Source organism: Bos javanicus, chromosome 14 (genome assembly GCF_032452875.1).
Source record: "Bos javanicus breed banteng chromosome 14, ARS-OSU_banteng_1.0, whole genome shotgun sequence".
In the NCBI taxonomy this organism is placed as follows: domain Eukaryota; kingdom Metazoa; phylum Chordata; class Mammalia; order Artiodactyla; family Bovidae; genus Bos; species Bos javanicus.
Genome location: NC_083881.1, coordinates 34,038,868 through 34,055,947, shown reverse-complemented (window position 1 = coordinate 34,055,947; position 17,080 = coordinate 34,038,868). Strand labels below are relative to the sequence as shown.

Here is a 17,080-nt window from a genome sequence, read left to right as displayed (position 1 = left end):
TCTCACCTTTGAACCTTCTAAGCAAATTCTGATTCCTCCATTCCTTATTCAGATAACTCCTAAAGCCTTAGCTGTCAGCACCCTATGAATTAGACTTAACTAGAACCAAGCAATTCTCGGATTTTATTTTGCCCTCACCTCTTAATACTCCATTGCTGGAGAAGATGCAGGCAGAGACCGACATTCTCGCAGTGGAGAACGAATGAATCCTGACAGCCTGGGTTTAATGACGTGTACTTGTTGCCTTTGAGTTGATCTACCTGCAGTGCTTCTGAAGCTGTGTTGCCACAAATTTAAACAATTTTCTTTTCTCTGTCAATGTGGTTGACTTTGTGTCAGATTTTTTTTGTTGTTCTTTGCCTTTCAGGATCTGTCTTTAAATTTAAGGTCCTACCTCATAGACATGTATAGATAATGTAAAAGAAAGATTCTGGACAAATAGTCATATACACGCATGGTGTACTAGGAAAGGTTATCCCCTGTCAATTTTACCTATCAGTACATTCAGTATTGATAGGTAATATTGAAGTGGGGTGCTAAAAACAATGGTACATTGGTGATAGCAGATTTAGTGATAGTTCTTGCAAGCAAAAGCGTTCTCTAGCCAGTTATACCCAGAATCTTTTCTGGCTACCATTTTCTCTTCCTGATCCGTGTGGTACATTCATTTACAAAGTAGGACGTGCATATTTCAAACTTATGGCATGATGGTTGGCTCCGTGCCAGCAGTCACACCTTCCCATTGATGGCAATGAAACCAAGCTTGTTGCTTTCTCTTGAAGCAAGAGAGCCAGGGGGCTTTGCTGGGGGCTGGGGGAAGTAGCCTTCAGATGGGTTCAGTTTACCGTTTCTTCATGCTGAAGGGAAACCGTGATGCAGTAACACCAAACTCCCGAGTCAGAAAGAGAGGGAGGTGACTTGGAGCCGAAGTTCCTCCCACTCCCAAAGAAAGTGCAGCTGTGCGTTTTTAATATGCACGGCAGGAGATTTCAGCAGCCCGATGATATATAGTGCATTAATGTTGAAAAGATAAACACATTTGGAGAGCACAGGAAGGGCCTTGTGTTTTTATGTTAGCAGAATGCTTCCTAATGAATAAGAATGTGCTGCTGGCTTCACGGAGCCAGATGGCAGCTTTTCTAATTTTAGTTGGGTGCAGATGCATAATTCTCTGGTTTTACCTTCTAGAACCTTTGAGATGCTACATCACTTTCCCTGTAATATTTTATCTGTAGTGCTTGGCCAGAAACTGCCTGTCATCGTCTCAGTGACTTCTCTGCTCACTCTCGGCGTAGGTCCCAGCACTGCTGGGTTAGACTGTTGCTTCACCTGAAATCCTCAATGCAGGAAAAGGTGGAAATTGTGGATGTATTCCTACTCGAGTGTTAAAATTTGTTGTGGAGGTAATTAAACTCATCTTTGACGTCAGTCTGCTGAAAAATTGATAGGTATCTGGGTGAGCGATTGTACTCATTTTGGAGCAGTGGAATTAATTATAAAACCTGCATAAAGTATCGGGTTCCCTTTTAGTTGAAGGTGCTAATACCTTAAATAATACCACTTCTGTAAAAGCAGCTCTCCTCATACTTGACCAAACTTGGGAACAACTTTTCAACTCTTACTTGTTACATGTCAGGGCATCCAAACATGGGCAATGTTCAAATATTCTCTATATGTAAAAATACACCATGGGTTATTTTTCAGGTTATATATTTTTCAGAGTGAATCACCAATACTTGTTTCAATTCTGACTTTTTAAAGATAATTTCCACAAGTTTTCCATGGCTTCTTCAGATGATTTTTTTTTTTTTAATTTTTTTATGTATTTATGACACATGGAATCTTAGTTCCCTGACCAGGGATAGAACCCACATACCCTGCATGGGAATCGTAGAGTCTTAAGCACTGGGCCACCAGGGAAGTCCCATATTCAGATGACTTTTTTGGAGAGAGAAGAGCATAAACCTCTTAAATAATGGCCATATCACCATGTCCCTCTAATGGGCAGACATTAAATAGCACTTAGGTTTCTAAGTCATGCGTGGTTGACGCCGCTGCTGCTGCTGCTGCTGCTGGAATTAGAGCAATTATGTGGCTGTCCCCTGGGCCATGGCTGCCGTCCCTGTGAGAGGCAGGAATCTGTTCTGGCCGTATTTTTCAGAAAGGCCCTGGGAGTGCGTGTTCTCGGTTCAGTTGCCTAATTAACAAGTAGATGAGACCTTCTAATATTATAAGATTCACTAAGTTACCAAAAATCAATGAATGATGTTCTCTCAGAATATGTAAAGGTCTTTAAGAAACATACACACATCACTTCATACTTTAAAAATAGCTATATATGCTTTTTTTCCCAAGGATATATAATTTTTTTTGCTAGAATCACAGTTTCTGTGTGTTTCTGTTCTCACCAGGAAATTTAAATTTTTACTTTGTATTTGTAAATCACTTAAATATCTAGAGATTAAACGCTTCCCTACTCACCTTTCCTTTTGTTCTGAGAGAAAGCGTAAGTAATAATTACTTATGAAGAAAAGCGTATGGAATATAATATTAATGATTTTCTCCCAGTTTGTGGTATGACTCATCTTAACACAGTCCCTAAAGAGATGGGGTTTGTTCTTTGCTTTGAAACTGGAAATCTAATTAATTGATATTGGATTTCTAGAGTGCCGGTGAATGGAAGAAGGATGGGCTTGCTCTTGGAGCAGCCACCCAGGAGGGAGGGTCAGTAGCAGAAAGATGACGGCCGCATCCTTGGACAGTCTCTTTAATCAGAGCTTTGCATTTGTAACGCTGGGCTATTACAAAGACCTAGAGCTATTTCATGGCATTTTTGTCTTTAGGGGGTGAGGAAGAAAAGGACAGTTTACTGTTTTCATTGTCACTCTCTCAGGTCATAGTCTTTACCTAAAAAGAACAACCTTAATAGTCAAAGTGCAGAAGAACTGGAAAGCAGGGCATGGAGCAGAAAGCTTTTTGTAGGCTCTGAAAATTCAGTTTTATCATCTCTTTTTTCAATGTAAGAGTTCCACCTGTAATAATGAGATTTCATAAGGTTTTGATCATTTGAAAAGATCTGGGATGATCTTTCAGTAAACTGTGGAGTTTACTGAAGGATATTTTTGTGACAGAATATATTTTTATGGTTAATGGATGCAAAATATAGAAAAGTAAATATAATTTGTGACCACTGAGAAAACTGCCTAATTTAAAAATATTAAATAGTATGTTTTAGTATAGTAATGGCTGTTCTTACAGAAGTATAAATATATCTAAGGATTTAAGCTTATTTATATCTGGGACATAAAAATAGCATACTCATTCTTGAAATGCTCCCACAAAATACCAATGTATGTCCGGGTAACATGACAAGATATCTCAAAGGAGTTTTTTCTTCCTCCTATTTGACTCTAAAGCCCAAATGAACTTTGTACGGAGGTAGTAATTACTTCATGAAAAGTACCCAAATAACATAAATTCATGGCCAGTTTAATTTAGATTCAGATTACCTTGGTAAAGCCATATTTCTATGTCTTTTCTATCACTTCATACTATTGAGATTTTAATATTGAGAAGTAGCCAAAGCACAAATCTAATACAGAATTGAATAGATGACAAGTTAACAAAAAGTAAATAAAAATAAATATGTATAGATCTTCAGTGAGGACAGGCATGAAGGTCCCTAAATTCTTTACCCTTTTTTCTTATTTATTTACTCTGTGAGTAGTGAACAGTTCCCATTCTCTGAGTAAATACATGAATAGCATTGTGTGAACACTGAACATTTTAAAAGTTCTCTTGCAGATACTCAGTGGCCTCATCTGGAATTTTCTTTGCCAGTACACTAACATAATTTGAGATTGACCTTGGGAAAATTTTTGTTGTTTTTATTCTGAGTCCAGGATTCCTAAAATTCCAGCTTAGACAAATTGTTGGCCATTATTCCTGAACACTGGTTTCAGAGGCCAGGCTGAGATTTCCCCAGGAACAGACGCCACACAACCGTTGCTTTTGCCATGCACTCACGTATCCCACAGAATCCAACACCACTACAGGGGATGTGAAGTATTTTCAGCTCTGTCCAGCCTTTAAAAAAAAAAAATCTCTTCTTTGAATTTATAGTTCCTCACTGTACAGCCCTAGGTTCTCGTTTGACTCAGTAGATGCCCCCTACCCCTTGCCCCCAGCAAGATGTATCCTCTCATCCCACAAGGATCCTTCATTCCACCTGTACCACAAGCATGACTGGAACACACAGCAGGACGCTGAGACACATGGACAGTGTTCTGGCCAGTTTCCTTATGCCAGCCCTGCATTATCTGTGAGTGCCTGTTAGCTGCTGCTTTTCTCCTTTCAAAAATGTTAGAAAGAGGGAAAAAAATGACATGGTTGATCATTGCAGTCTTTCAGGATGATAATTATTTTTATCCAGGCTTTCCAGTAGAGCCCCAAAAAATGTTTTGCCCCCTCTGAATTATCTCTTACATTAAATTTTAGGCCCTTAACCTAAATTATGATCTGTAGATTCCTAAAGATGAAAGAAAATGATAATCTCATGCTCTGTATTTTCTGATAAGCATCAAAAATTCAGCACCTGAACACATTGCTAGAACATTTGGGATACCCCAATCTGAAAGTCTGTCACTGTTTAGGAATCTGCGTGATTGAGTTTTTCCAAGTTTGAATTTTTTAATTCCACAAAATGTTGAATGGATGAGGAAACTTTGGGGTCTTCAGCATGATAATCAGATCCTCAAAATGTAAATATCTCACAAAATATATTGATTGTCTCTGAAGGACTTGGGAAATAAGATACACAGAGGTAACATATAATTCAAGGATTATTGGCAATGTTTTATCATAACAACTTGAAGTGGACTATGATGTATAAAAATGTTGAATCACTTTATTGCACACCAGAAACTGATTTAATATTGTATATCAACTGTTCTTCAGGTTTTTTTACCAAAGGACTTGGAAATGGGTTATCAGAAACATTGTCACTTTGTATTATTTTGCCCTAAAATGAGGCTGAGGATTACTCAGTCTGCACAGTTTTAATACTCCTGCACCCTGAATGCCACCACATGGAAGACAAAAAGTAAATAAAAGGACTGTGGGACATTTATAATGTCTACTACATGACTTTTGCGATTCAGTAGTCGTCAAACTCAGGGATCCTTTAGGCCTAAACCTGCAGAGACTTCACAGGGGAGGGCTGTTAAATTAGAGGAAAAGTAGATGAAGCAGCAGCTGACGGTGCCAGTCCTGTCCCCGGACTGATGTGGGGAAGGGAGCAGAAACTGAAGAGAAATATACAGCTTCACAGAGTGAACTGGGGCTGGGGGGAGTATGCCCCAATATGTATTTATTTGGGAGTTATTTGGCAATGAAAAAATTTCCGGGAAAAATGGGGAGGGGGGAAGAGGAGTACCTGAGATCCCGCCTGCCCCAGGTGAGAATGACTCAAGAGCTGGGCTGAGACCAAGCCAGCAGCTAGGGGGAGGGACCTACAGTCGAGAGCTGGGGAGGGCAGCAAGGAAAGATGAAGGGAGGACTAGCACATCCTCACATGCTGAGTTATAAAGGCTAATAGACAAGCCACAGCTCTATTTATAGCCAGTCACAATTATTCAGATCTAAGCAGGTGAATCAGGAATGTCGCAGAGTCACTGAGAAAACAGATACTCCCTGCTTCTGACCTCTGCCTCTGGAACTCAGTCAGGAAGAGCTAAGACAGATATGCTAGTAGTAAGTTATATTTCTAAGTTACTTATGGGTTGTTTTTTTTCCTTGTTTTTACCTGTGCTGCACGATACGTGGGATCTTAATTCCCCAGCCAGGGATTGAACCCATACCCCCTGAATGGGAGGCTCAGAGTCTTAAACACTAGGGAAGGCCCTTACTTTCTGGTTTTTAAAGTGTGTTTTACATATCCCATTTACTCCTGTCATAGCACATGAAGCAAGAAGGCAGGAACTAAGGCCTCCAAAAGTTGAAGTTACATGCTCTGACTTGTACTAAGTGGCTGAGCTGAGACTTGAACTACACAGGCCCTCTTCCCTTTCCCACTGATACATATGCAGGTGGACAGTTTCCATCAAGATTTGGAGGGCCTGCATAATTCCTAATTATTTTCTATAGGCTCCCAGGTACAAATTAACCTTTACAGGTTTTCACAAATACTGTGTAAAATCTTCTGTTACAAAAAAAAAAAGAAGCAGAGTCTGCTAAGTTCATGAAAGCAAGTTGATTCTGAGTACTGAATTGATTTAGAGTTTTCTCTGTGGTTCAGTCTCTCAGTCGTGTCCAACTCTTTGTGCCCCATGGACTGCAGCACACCAGGCTTCCCTGTCCTTCATGTTCTTCACTGTCTCCTAGAGTCTGCTCAAAGTCATGTCTATTGAGTCGGTGATGCCATCCAACCATCTCGTCCTCACAGTTTTCTTAACTTGCATTTAATTACAGAGATAACATGCAGTGTAAACAAGGCTATAATTTATTCCAGGACAAATAATTGGCACATTGTGTTGTGTTGTTTTCTAACAAATTGTTGAGATGTATCTTGTTATGCTTTAAACTTTTCTTGGTGTTCTCGAAATAACCCACTTGCATACACATTGATGACTGTGCATCTGTTTCTTCCACAAGCCTTTTCCATGACGGCATGTCTTCCCAGGCCTGGCGGGAAGTTGCTTCACCCATTTGAGTCCAGGAGCCCAGACCATGCATCTCTGAACTAGATGAAAGGGCTGCCATCGAAATTCTCCGAGTGCCTGATAGGGTGTCCCACTCTCTGCCTCATGTCGTTAAGCACCTTCCTCCAGGGAGGGGCCAGTCTTTCTGGTTATTCTAAATGTGAAGGTGACAAGAGGTGGGACAGTCCAAAAGCCACAGGAGTGTCCCATGGAAGCAGCAACAGTGGTCAGGACTCGTTTTTATTCCTTCAGACACATCTCTGATTTCTCTCCCGAAGTCTGAACTACAGACTCCCGGTCAGTCATCCCTGCCTGGGGAGTCTGCAGAAAGCCCTAATTGTGCTGCAGTATATAACAGTTTTGCAGTCTTTAAAAAAAAAAAAAATGCTTGTTGGGGACTGGCATGAAACCTCTAAACTCATTTTATCGGCAGCCTGAAAGGGGCTCTGAGCCACAGGTCCTGGAGGTGAAAAGTTAATGTTCTGGCTCCCGCTTCCAGCAGTTTCTCCCGTGCCATGGCAGCGGGGATGTTCTCTAGCTCTTTTACAGTCTGATCTGATCCTGCTGAAGATTTTTTTTTGAAGTCATAACAATAAAAATGTTCTTGTGTCACTCTGTCCTTGAAATAGAATGCCAGTTAATTCACACTCGTGTTTGTTGCAGAGAAAGCAGCAGCTGCCAACATCGATGAAGTGCAGAAGTCAGACGTATCGTCTACCGGGCAGGGGGTCATTGACAAGGATGCACTGGGGCCGATGATGCTGGAGGTATTTCACCCTGCTGTTGATCTTCCCAGTATTCCGTTTAATCTTTCAGTGAATGCTGCTGTATTTAAAATGGACCACCAAGAAGGTCCTACTATATAGCACAGGGAACTCTACTCAATGTTATGTGACAGCCTGGAAGGGAGGGGAGTTTGAGGGAGAGAACAGATACATGTATACTTATGGCTGAGTCCCTTGGCTGTCCACCTGAAACTATCACAGCATTGTTAATTAGCTAAACTCCAATCTCAAATAAAAAGTTTAAAAAAAAAAAATTCACTTTTAAGTGAATATAATTTAAGGCTAATCCACATTTATTTTTCACTCTTAAGATGGAAGTACTGCTGACCTCTTGAGCTTACTAATATGTATCTAAAATTTACTCCTGGTTCCAGCTTACATACCTTTCAGATTGATAATGTAGAATTAAATTAACTAGATTAGAATATAAATTTGACCAACTTTAAGTGCTTAAAGTTCATTAAAAAATGAATGCTTGAGCATTCATTTTACAAGCACTCATGTTCACATGTCCTGTTAAATTCTGTGATACATTGTGTTTTGAAATGTTGCCAGAATTCTTAGATTTTCACCTGTGCAAGTACAGATAATTATGTATACAGGCTAAAATTTGAGAACCAAATGGAGGTTTACACTTTTTATTTATGCTACATGAATCTAGATTATTGATTTCATGAAGACAAAAATTGAAGTAATATTCAGAACTTTTAAGATAAGCATCACTGCAATGGGTGATCTTAACTGCCATTTCTTTTGGGGGGGGCCAACTTTTTTTTAATTGGAGTATGATATGTAATTGTTTTACAGTGTTGTATTAGTTTCTGCTGTACCACAGTGTGAATCGGCTGTGAGTGTACATATATCTCCTCCTTCTTGATTAACTGCCATTTCTTTATTAACTTTAGGAGTTTTCATGACCAGACTACTATCTAGAATTTGTTAAGTCCCACTTTCTTATTTTATTAACCCAGTACAGTATTAAGCATCAGATTCTTTGCTATACCTATTCCAAAATTAAAATTCAGGATGTAGGCTATGGTAAGATGAGGGGAAAAAAATGTCAGTGAATATATAACAAGAAGCAGAGGAGCCCTGAGACATAAATTATGTCAGTTCTCAGGATAATTTACTCTGCTGATGATATAATGAGATTGAAAATTATCACATGGCCAGAAGGTCTGCAGCATTGCCATTGTAGAATTGCTTCACTGGCAGCGCCGCACATATAGAAGAAATTAGGATTTTTAAAGCAAAGATAACCAGTTGGCGCATAAGATGATTTTTATTTTTAGAAAGTCTAATTCTGTGAAAATCTACTGTATAATGGGGCTAGGGAGACACAGAAAAAAATGTAAAGATTGTCTGACCCAGTCTTTATTTTTAGAGATGACAAAATTCAGCGCTTGGGACTACCCTGCTGACCAAAAGACTTTACAGGACCCTATGTTGGGCCCTGCTTATTTCTCTTTCATCACTGGCTTGAAAACACGTAATGACAATTTTTAGAGAAAAAGTGAAAACAGACTTAACCTGATTTTCCAGAGTTGACAAGGCACTGGAAGGCCAGAGAGTGCTGCTTCCTACTTGGTTCTTAGAAGCAGCTGAGAAAACCCTTAACTAGGTGGACTCTTAGAATTCGATGAAAGAACTGGAAACAAAATTCATTTGGAAATGATGGGGAATTTTAAATATTACAGTTAGGAAAATCCGGTATACCTGTGTTTATTACTTACATTGGGGATGACTTAAAGTAGGGTGGAAACTCTTGGGAAGATTTTCAAGGCTTCTAAAAAGAGATGCTGGCAATAACCACAAGGCTGTGACTCAAGCTCTCTGAGAGCAAGCTCATTAATTGCAGAAATCAGATTGCTAGATGTCAGCGGGTCTTATCTCATAAGATCAAATCCACATTTTCACTGTTGCAAAATAGTCTTCTGAGAATTCAGTGCATTGAGCAAAACACCTGTGTAGCAGGACTTCAGTGCTAAACATGTGAGAGATAATGCTTTGAATCTAGAGACTTAAGGTTTGAATTTGCATCTTTTCCCTGTTAACATGTAATAATTTAAACAGAGAAAACTTGCTCTCATTGAGCCATTCTAGGCATAGATGCACACTCATGCTTACATCATAGCATAGTAGTTGCTAGGCAACAAAACTAAATGTCAGGTTTTTTCATGACAGCATATCATAGTAAGCTTTAAGAAAACAAATAGTTTTATAAGGTGAAAGAATTTCATCTTTCCACTATATCTTTACCATTGTATAAAGCAGTAGGAAGCCACGTGCACTTCCAAAAGTGACCCGTAGATAATATTATCATGAGAATCCCTGTTGAAGGTATATTTAAAGCTGTGAGTTTAAAAGAACACTTAGTACATAACTAATCAACTGACTTACTTCCTGACCTCCCTCCCCACATACCCCATATACACATGTGCACACACTCACACAAGGTTTCCAACAGTTGATGCCAACCTATCATGGAAAGCTATTTACACAGTCTTGCTTTGGCTTGCACGTTGTTTACACCAATGGGAACAGCACAATGAACATTTAAGAAGAGCTTAAAACAAAATGGTGTCTGTTATGTGTGTGTGTATACATATATGTACACATATACATACATACACATATGTATATATTTTAAGAGCTTTTTATTGGTACCTTGTGGTCGGTTCTAATTTGAGAGAGTGTGTAGTTTTGTCATGAAAATAGAATTAAAGGTGAAATATTTCAAAGAAAGCTCACAGAATAAGAGCCTGTTAAATAATAACTTGAGGAAAAAGTAAAACACTATGGCCCCAGTCATGCACATTGTTATATTGGTGTGTCCATGAAACATCCATGTGAAAAACCAGTAAATACACAGCCTGAAGAAACTGGCATGAACTGGGTGGACCCCTTGGCCCTGATCCAGGGAATGCCTGGTCACTATCAAGCCTCATCCAGTCCTAATCTCTCCCTGATCCATAAAACAGCTCTGGCAAATGAGCATCAAAAAGGGAAAGGAGGCAGAACTAAGAGAAACTCACTGAGCGCCCAGACTTTGCATTGTCCAACAGCTGTGACAAGTCAGCGCTCTAGGTCAACACTGGGGAGAACTCTGCCACCTGGGAATCAAAGCACAAGCTTTGGAGGCAGTCCACCCGGATTTGTATCCCAGCTCTGGTTGCAAGAGCTTGGGCAAATCACTTACCCTCTTTGAGTCTCAATTTTTCCTTCTTCTGTAAATTGACAAAGGGAAACCATTCCTTCCAGAATTGTAAATGTTAAAATGACCCAGTGGGAAATTCCCTCGCAGTCCAATGGTTAGGACCCTGTGCGCTCACTGCCAAGGGCCGTGGGTTCAATCCCTGGTCAGGGAAGTGAAATCCCACAAGCTGCACAGCACAGCCAAAAAAATAAATAAGTAAAAATAAAATGACACAGTGTGTTTAAGGCTCATTAAATGTGTCGATATAATGATAGCAAAGTGAACCATGCACCCATCACAGGAAAAATGCTCTTGCTCTCTGGGTGATTTAGGAACCTACATCTTAACAACTTGGAGAATAAAGAAATACAGCCAGGCACAGTTAGTTAACTTTCTTTCCCTCGGGGTTAGAAACCTAAACCCCAAGGCCCTGTGTAGTCTCAGCCAGAGGTCCCCAGGAAGACGGGTTTGTCGCATCAGACACACACTTCCCAGAACCTTCCCCCATGACACCAGACAATCAAGGATTGGCGTTGCTTAAAAAGATCTGAGATCATTTTCAGTTCTTTCATTTAAGACTTGGCAGCTTGGCAAAATTTTCTGATTTTTTTTTTCCTTGGCATTTATCCTAAAACTGTGGGAAATTACCAGTGACTTCTCCCTCGCATTGTATTCCATGAGGAACTACACCAAGGAAAAGTAATAGCTCTGAACTGGATCAGTAGCATACGAGTTGTTCTCCCCCTTGCGGAGTACATCCATCTCATTCGGAAAATACAGATAAATGCCTGCATACTCTTAACGTAGCAGTAATTATCTCCTGATAAAGTAACAGAATGAGTGTTTGTCATTTAGTTTATGACAAGAAACCCTGATGTAGGCTCTGTCCCATTTTCTAAGATGGAATCATCTCACCAAGAAAAATGTGTTTGTTGTTTCTGAATGCGAGGAGAGGTGGGAGAGAGATCTCTTCTTCTCCATGAGGGAATCATGTTTCCCTTAAAAGGACCATTCCCTTCATAACAGTTGCACGTGACCGTCCGCTGCAGTCTTTCTAACAGAGTTTGTGCCTCTTCCCGTAGGCCCTTGACGGGTTCTTCTTTGTCGTGAACCTGGAAGGCAACGTTGTGTTTGTTTCAGAGAATGTGACACAGTACCTAAGGTATAACCAGGAAGAGCTGATGAACAAAAGTGTCTATAGCATTCTGCACGTTGGGGACCACACTGAATTCGTCAAAAACCTGCTGCCAAAGTCCATAGGTAAACGAATGTCCTCCGGGTCTCCGCTCACCACCCCACACCACCCCACCCCCACATACATCGTCTTGGCCGGCGGGAGGTGAAACAGACTCTTTTCTGTCAGTCAGGGATAACAGTAACTGGGGAGTGTTGTAAGAGATGCTTGTGTTAAATGTTTTAAGCTTAGAAGTCATGGAGAAAAGCCCATCTGTAGATATTGGTCTATGAATGATCGTTTTGACCCTATATTTAAAGTAAGTGAAAGGACTTCAGATGGAAAGCAGTATATGGCAACTATTTTCATGGGGTTTGTTTGGTGATTTTTTTTTTCAAGACAGTGCCCAATTGCCTCCCACCCTACCCAGTGCCAGCCGACTCTGTTTGTCCTTTTTCTCCATGACCACTTAAGAAGTAGAAGGTCACGAGAAGCTTGAGATTGAGTTTATTTTGAGTCCCGGCTTGTGAAGAGTATGATGTGGGTGTATACGACGTTCTAAAAATAAAATGTGAAGGAACAAGTGGTGTGTCGCGGTTCGGATGCTCTCAGCCTGGGAGCCCGAAGTGGGCTCTTTGGCTTCACAGACTCTCATGGCTCTGCAGGTGACACGGCTGTGTACTGCCTCCTTCCCCACCCACTGCTGCCCCTTCCTGCCCTCCTCATCTTGACCTGGAGATGCTGTCCAAAAGCGTCCGTGATTATAAAGGGCCATATTTTAAAGTGGGTGGTTCACTGTATGGGCCCACCTCAGTGGCTGCTTGGGGAGCATAACTGTTCCCACTCACTAAATGCTCTTTTTTAATATTCTCACTTAAACTGATGATGCTAAGAACATCTTCATGGCTAAAAAGAAGTGCATATTTTAGTAGAGAATAAAGTCAAGTCCTGAGTTAGCAAATGTTTTTGTTCCTTTTCTTAAAACTGTTTATACTGGCTGGTCTCATTGTCACCACAGTAAATAGGAAAAGGCCCTTTCACATTCCGTTATGGCTAGCTCTTCTTTTAATAGGATAAACCCTTTGTTTAAAGTGACTGCAACAGTAATACAAAATGTGAGATCCTTCTATTATATCCTGTAGTAAATGAACAAGAAAATGGGATTTCTTGTTTCAAATAACTAGTATTTTCAAATCTCTTCAGTAATTTTATGACTTCCTCAAAGGACCTGTACTTGTTAATTCAATATTATTATTTATTCACTTGTCTAAATAGCTCTCTGCCTTACATTATATTGTATTTTTTTATACTTTCAAATTACTTATTAACCTGAGTTAATAAGAGGTCTTTTTTCCTTTGATTACTCTATGTAGTCTCCTTTATGTAAATAAGCTTTTAAGAATATTGATGGTAAAATAAACTTTTCAGATGTCTATATAAAGCTAGCTGTGGTTCCTTCAGTAAAACAGTTTCTTGCAGTTAACTTGATATTTCCTTTTTCTCTCTAGGATTTGTTTCCTTCTTTCCGTCTCTGCAGCCCAGTGTCTGTGGGGTTAGCACTGTGGGACCTAATTGGTCCTTCAAATGTTTTCTAGCTAGTGACTTTTGAGAGTGCTTTGCTTATCTTATGACTGGCCCGTTTTTATTTCTCTTTTTGGTTTCTCTAATGCATCTGAAAAAAAAACATGTCTTTCTTCTCTTACATCACCTTTTTCTTGAATTAATATATAAGTTTAATATATTGGTATTAAATTCCTAAGTATTGATAAGAAAATAGAAGACATAGTATAGTAGTATTTCACTGAAAGGGAATAAATGACATTAGCAGTGTATTCTCAAGATTATTTCAGTCTTAATGAAGAAAAAAGATACAGCCCAATTACAGATTATACACTTCAAATTTTGGTGAAGTTTTAGGGAAGAGGGGTCAGTAAGAAGCAACAGGACCTCAAGCCTTGGGGCAGGAGTACATGTGGGTAGGAGACGTGGAGACGTCCTGGCCTTAAGACGAGGTAGCAGGTGCAGAGATGTGCATGTGGGACCGGGGAGGGACAGTGACGGGGGCAGGTCTTGTGCTCAGCAACGTGAAAGGTCCAGCTGGATGGGTAAGAGGGGGCTGGTGAGAAATCAGGGCCTGAGCTCGGAGGGAAAGGGTCCGGGTGAAGACTAACCAGTGTGATAGACATTTGAGATTCCCACGAAGTTTCCCAAGAATTCACCCAGTCATTCTTCCCCCTATAGATTTCGAAGTTACTTAGAAAAGTGTAAACACCATATGAAAGTAAAATCACTGCGTGTTTCCTACCCTGTTTTGATAACTTGGCAGAAGCCAGTCTGACACTAGTTTCTTCACCCTGTTGGCTTGCTTTTGCCTTTTGCTCAGTGAACGGGGGAGCTTGGTCCGGCGAACCTCCCAGGCGGAACAGCCATACTTTCAACTGTCGGATGCTGGTAAAACCTTTACCTGAGTCAGAAGAGGAAGGTCATGATAACCAGGAAGCACATCAGAAATACGAAACTATGCAGTGCTTTGCTGTCTCTCAACCAAAGTCCATCAAAGAAGAAGGAGAAGGTAGGGGCCACTTCTCTTATGTTAGTGTCATGTATTCCTGTGCTACTTCTTTCACACTTAATAATCTGAAACTAGAGGCCGCACAAAGGAAAATATAGAGGCAGTTCCTTTGTTCTTTTCACCTACTCAACAATTCTTGTGCTCAGTTTAATTATCAAGTCTTTAAAACTGCACTATCCAATAGAATTTTCTGCGGCGAGGGCAGTGTTACGTGTCTGCAGCGTCCAGAACAGCCACCACTAGCCACGGGTAGTTGTTGAGAATCTGAAATGTCAGTAATGCAACTGGGGACCAAATTGTCTATTTTGTTAAGTCTTCATTTAAATACCCCGTGTGGCTAGCAGCTACCCTGCCAGAACAATTCCACTAGTATTGAACCTCTCAGGGATCCTAGGCATCTCTGAACATCTGCAGCAAGGTCCAAGCCACACCTTAGAAAACACCCATGGTACAAAGAACATCTTTTGTATACTTCCGAGGGATTAATGAATTTTGTGTGGTTTGTCTATGGATGCTGCATCCAGAATAAGAGAGGATGGAGATGGGAGTGGGAGTGGGAGACGAGTTCCAAACTGTAAGCTCTTAGGCGCTTCCTTTTAAAGAGATACTGATATAGTGTCCACCCCTATGCCTTCTGAGGAGATTGCTCTACACCTCTGAGACTGTCACTGTCTACGATATGGGACAGTGCTGAATATGGCCTCCTGTGTGTGTAGCAGAAGGGAAAGAGCCGAGGCCCGTCAGTCAGTAGAAACTTTGCGGGCTTTATAATCAGACAGGCCAGGTCCTACATCAGCTGCATATCAGCGCTGACTGTGGGCAAGCTTCTCAACCTCTCTGAACACCCACGTATTCTCTTAACCAGTGAAATCAACAATTCCAGTATCACAGTGTAATAAGGATTAAATGAGCATGCCTGTACCATGATTGGCATAGATATTTAATCCTCTTTTCAAAAAATATGTAAGTAATTTTTAATTTAAATTTTATTGGAAAGGAAGTAATTGAGCTGTCACAGATGATACATAGTTTTCAAAATTAAATTTTTACGTAGAGATGGAATGTCAAGCTGTTTTATTCTCCTGTATGCAACAGAGTAAGTGCTGCTAATTCATCTGTAATATTCTAAAGCCATATTCTATAGCTAAGCTAATTTATGGTTTTGTGCTGTATATGTCAACATGTTTGTCCGTTTAAAATCTGATTCTGAATGTTTACATAGTATAGCATAAGAGTAGGGTTTCTGAGCCATGGTGCACTCATGTTCAAATCCTCACTTCCCCAAAATTTTATTTGATGTTGGGTAAGTTACTGAAACTTCATGCTTTGGCTTCTCCTCTGTTAAGTGGAGATAATGCCAGTGCCTGCCTCATAGAGTTGTTAAGAGGATTAAATGAATCAGTAGCCTATAAAGCAGCTAGAAAGATGTCTATCTCATAGTAAGTGCTCAAAAATTTAGCTTTTATTATGTTGAAGATGAGGATTACATTTATGTTTGTGATACTATTATTGGATATGTTTAAAGACATTCTTTCCCAAATTTAAAATCATAAATCAGTGACATAAGGTATGAAGAGACTTTTTTTTAATCAACCTTTTATCCAGCACTTTTGAAATTGAAAGGGCTTGCAGTGTGCTCTGCGTGTTACAAGATAAAACACATCCTCCCTGATCTCCAGAAGTGAACACAGACACATAAAACAGTTGAAGTAGGGTAAGGAATAAATGCTTAGCATCAGTTGTGTGAGATCCTAGCCATGGCCAAGAAACTAAACTTGAGACACACTGCATTTTCTAGGATTTGTTCTCTGAATCTGAGTCTAGACTCTTTATATACTTTGTTTTAAATTGCATATTGCCATTGTAGGAGCATCAACATAGTTCAGGAGAACGTATATCTAGTTTTCCTATATCTTAATGAACCTAAAACTCAAAGAGAAAACCCTTGACAGTTTCAGTTGTCATCATTTGTAGGCTTTATTAAGAATTCAGCTGGTTGTTAATATCAGCCAGTTAATAAGAACGGGTTCCATTCATTTCCACCACTGGGGAGATGCTTTCGGATGGTCACCTGTAGTATAGCAGATGCGCATTCATCGTGTGTCGTGTGGCTTCAGCAGTTTATCCTCAGCTCCCCATATCTCAGCCTCCCCCAGCTGCTTCCCACTCCAGGTGAGGACCAGAGGTACATAGTGTCTCGTTGCTCTCTCCCTTACTGACCTACAAGGTTGTGCTGTCATAAGTGCATTTGATTTTGTTTGAAACACTACAAAAGACTCCTATGATAACCATCAATGTATGTGATTGAAGATTTGCAGTCCTGCTTGATTTGTGTGGCTAGAAGAGTTCCCATGAAGGAGAGACCAGCTCTTCCCTCATCAGAAAGTTTCACTACTCGCCAAGATCTCCAAGGTAAATTTTCTCAGCAGAGAAGGGCAAAGAAATCATTCTAGAATACTTAGGTGTTTGTCAATGCAAAGAATGGTCTAGAAGCTGATGAAGAAGCTGAGCACAGCAGCTGCTGCTGGGGCAGAAGCTAGAGGTGGGGTGGTGGGGGGACACTTCTTCTCACCTTCTACCTTCCTGGTCCATGCACTTACGCTACCTATTCCTAAAGAAATCAATTTTTATCTTTTTAAGATTTAACTATTTCTC

General features: G+C 40.2%; 1 protein-coding gene across 12 annotated transcripts in view; it reads left to right on the top strand.

Annotated features, from left to right (window-relative positions):
- The window catches only part of NCOA2 (nuclear receptor coactivator 2), a 286,593-nt gene that overhangs the window by 219,896 nt on the left and 49,617 nt on the right, over positions 1 to 17,080 (top strand). For all 12 annotated transcript variants that reach the window (XM_061438955.1, XM_061438945.1, XM_061438950.1 and 9 more), the window contains 4 exons: positions 7,362 to 7,465; positions 11,762 to 11,939; positions 14,237 to 14,425; positions 16,736 to 16,837. In XM_061438955.1, the coding sequence (XP_061294939.1) occupies positions 7,362 to 7,465; positions 11,762 to 11,939; positions 14,237 to 14,425; positions 16,736 to 16,837 (573 nt within the window). The remainder of the gene's footprint in view (positions 1 to 7,361; positions 7,466 to 11,761; positions 11,940 to 14,236; positions 14,426 to 16,735; positions 16,838 to 17,080) is intronic.